The sequence below is a fragment of the Seriola aureovittata genome, chromosome 6 (genome assembly GCF_021018895.1).
Source record: "Seriola aureovittata isolate HTS-2021-v1 ecotype China chromosome 6, ASM2101889v1, whole genome shotgun sequence".
In the NCBI taxonomy this organism is placed as follows: domain Eukaryota; kingdom Metazoa; phylum Chordata; class Actinopteri; order Carangiformes; family Carangidae; genus Seriola; species Seriola aureovittata.
In genome coordinates this window covers 157,501-160,000 of record NC_079369.1, presented here as the reverse complement: position 1 = coordinate 160,000, position 2,500 = coordinate 157,501, and the positions used below count along the sequence as shown (strand labels likewise).

The following is a 2,500-nucleotide window of genomic DNA, read 5'->3' as shown; positions in this document are numbered from 1 at the left end:
TGTCTCATGTTGTGTCTTTGTGTGTTGTTGTGTTGTTGTTGACACCCCCCCCCTCCCCCGCCCACAGCGATGTACTCGGTGGAGATTAAAGTAGAGCGGGACAGACTGACGGGGGAAACCCGGGTCCTGTCCACAAACACCACACTTCCTGTTGACCTCTCTCACCAAGGGGTCAAAGTTTACGAGGATGAGCAGAAAGGTGACGACAGCAAGTAAAAACAAACAAACAAACAAACAGAACTGGCTTTACGAGAAGTTACCTGTTGTTACTGTGGAGGGAAAGTTTCAGAAAATTTCTTGTCTTTTTTCTACTGAGGCTCATATGAACAGAGAAACAGTGAAGTGTTCACACAGTGACTTCTCTTAAAGTGAAACCTTACTCAGCATGAGACCTGCATGACCCCTCCCCCCCCTCCTCTTCCTCCTCACATGATTGACCATGACCTGTCAGGTGACTGTCAGGTGACCGCAGTCATCAGAGACCTACAGGAAGAGGGAGACAGGTGACTGAACCATGTTCTCGTCTCTGTGACCTCTGGTGGTTTAACTTGTCATCATAGCTGCTGGCTGTGATCAAATCAGCTGTGAACTGTAACAGCCAGGTGTCCTGATCCGGACTCTGATCCTGATCTTGTTTCTGTCTCTCAGTGGTCCATGAGATGAACGGTGAGGACGGCATTCACCTGCTCAGCTCCTCCGAGGTCGAAGAGCTCATCCATAAAGCCGATGAAGCTTCGATGATGTCACAGACTGTTGCCACCGTTACCTCGCTCCCCACCGTGGAGGTCCAAGAGGAGGCGATGCCCGAGTCGCCGCCGTCCGAGCCAGCACGGGTCGCAGGGGAGATCACGGGGCTGGAGGCCAAACCTGGTGGCGAGCCTAGTGTGGCTAAGGCCAGCGCTGAGAACCCGGTCACCATGGTTTTCATGGGATACCAGAGCGTGGAGGACGAGGCAGAGACCAAGAAGGTGCTGGGGCTGCAGGGGACGGTGACGGCCGAGCTCGTGCTCATCGACGACGCCAACGGCAAAACATCACCGGAAGGAGGCGGGAAGGAGGAGGCCAGCAGCACAGCCCAGACAGCAGCACTGCCCCCCCCCGCCTCCCCTGACCCGCCACCAACCACCAAACCTCCGGTAGCGATACCAGCGAGTAACGGGGAGACAGCGGGGGAGGTGGCGGGGGAGGTGGAAAGAGGAGCAGTGGAAGTAAAGAAGGAGAAGCAGCTGTGTAAGTGCTGCAGCATCATGTGACCTGCAGAGGCGCTGCTTGATGACATTATAAAGTCATATAAAGATAAAGACGGAGACTTTCCAGGACAAAAAAAATACACAAACTAAACTCCACCCACTGCTCTAAGCCACGCCTCTAACAACATGACATCATCTCCTGTTCCCTGTCGCTTCATTCTCATCTGCTTTAATGAAGCCTTTTTACTTTTGTACTCATGTTTCCAGTGGTGATGCACCTGATTAGCATTAGCATAGCATTAGCTTTATCATTAGCAGTCCTGAGAGTTGTATCATTAACCTGCTCTCTGTTGAAGCTCCGTCATATAAACCATTAACTGTAGAGATGTTCATGTTTCTCTTGGTTTTATAACAGAAAATAAAGTGACAGACGGTGAAGAACAACAGTCTGAGTTTGTTTACAAACATCACAAAACAACATCACATGACCTCTATGACATCATCCCCACCAGTCTGGAGCAGATGTTTCAGTATGGAGCAGATGTTTCAGTCTGGAGCAGATATTTTAGTCTGGACCAGATGTTTCAGTCTGGATAAAATATTTTAGTCTGGACCACATGTTTTAGTCTAGACCAGATTTTTTAGTCCTAGACTAGATGTTTTAGTCTGGACCAGATGTTTCAGTATGGACCAGCTGTTTCAGTCTGGACAAGATGTTTCGGTCTGAAAAAGATATTTTAGTCTGGACCAGATGTTTCAGTATGGAACAGATGTTTTAGCCCGGACCAGATGTTTCAGTCTGGAAAAGATATTTTAGTCTGGACCAGATGTTTCAGTATGGACCAGATGTTTTAGTCTGGACTAGATGTTTCAGTATGGAGCAGATGTTTCGGTGTGGACCAGATGTTTTAGTCTGGACTAGATGTTTTAGTCTAGACCATATGTTTCAGTCTGGTTCAGATGTTCTCAGTGATGTGTTTCAGCTCCAGTTGCTGACATCTGACTCACATTGTCACACAGACACACATCAGCTTTAAACAGCTTCATGTACTTCATTAACAGATCTGAACTGATCTGCTGATGGAAGGTCGCCATGGTGACGACACAACAAAGATGGCCAACTGAAGTAGCAGAAAAAAGACACAGCTGGTCTGATGGTGCTGATGTTAAACTCAGCTGCTTCATCAATAATGTTGATCAGAAGCTGAAGTGAGAACCTGATCCATCTCCTGATCCAGTTCCTGGTCCAGCTCAACTGAGTGGTCCTGGTGGCACGAGGACTGTTCTGTTAGCTCTGCAGTGTGCTGCTG

The 2,500-nt window shown here is 48.6% G+C and overlaps 1 protein-coding gene across 7 annotated transcripts in view; it reads left to right on the top strand.

The window, feature by feature from the left end:
* Positions 1 to 1,634, top strand: part of palm1a (paralemmin 1a) — an 11,163-nt gene extending 9,529 nt beyond the window's left edge. For 4 of the 7 annotated variants that reach the window (XM_056378502.1, XM_056378498.1, XM_056378497.1 and 1 more), the window contains 2 exons: positions 68 to 199; positions 649 to 1,634. In XM_056378502.1, coding sequence (XP_056234477.1) covers positions 68 to 199; positions 649 to 1,253 — 737 coding nt within the window. In that variant the 3' untranslated portion in view covers positions 1,254 to 1,634. The remainder of the gene's footprint in view (positions 1 to 67; positions 200 to 648) is intronic. The other 3 variants (XM_056378503.1, XM_056378500.1, XM_056378499.1) reach the window with 1 other exon arrangement.
* The last annotated feature ends 866 nt before the right edge of the window (positions 1,635 to 2,500 follow it).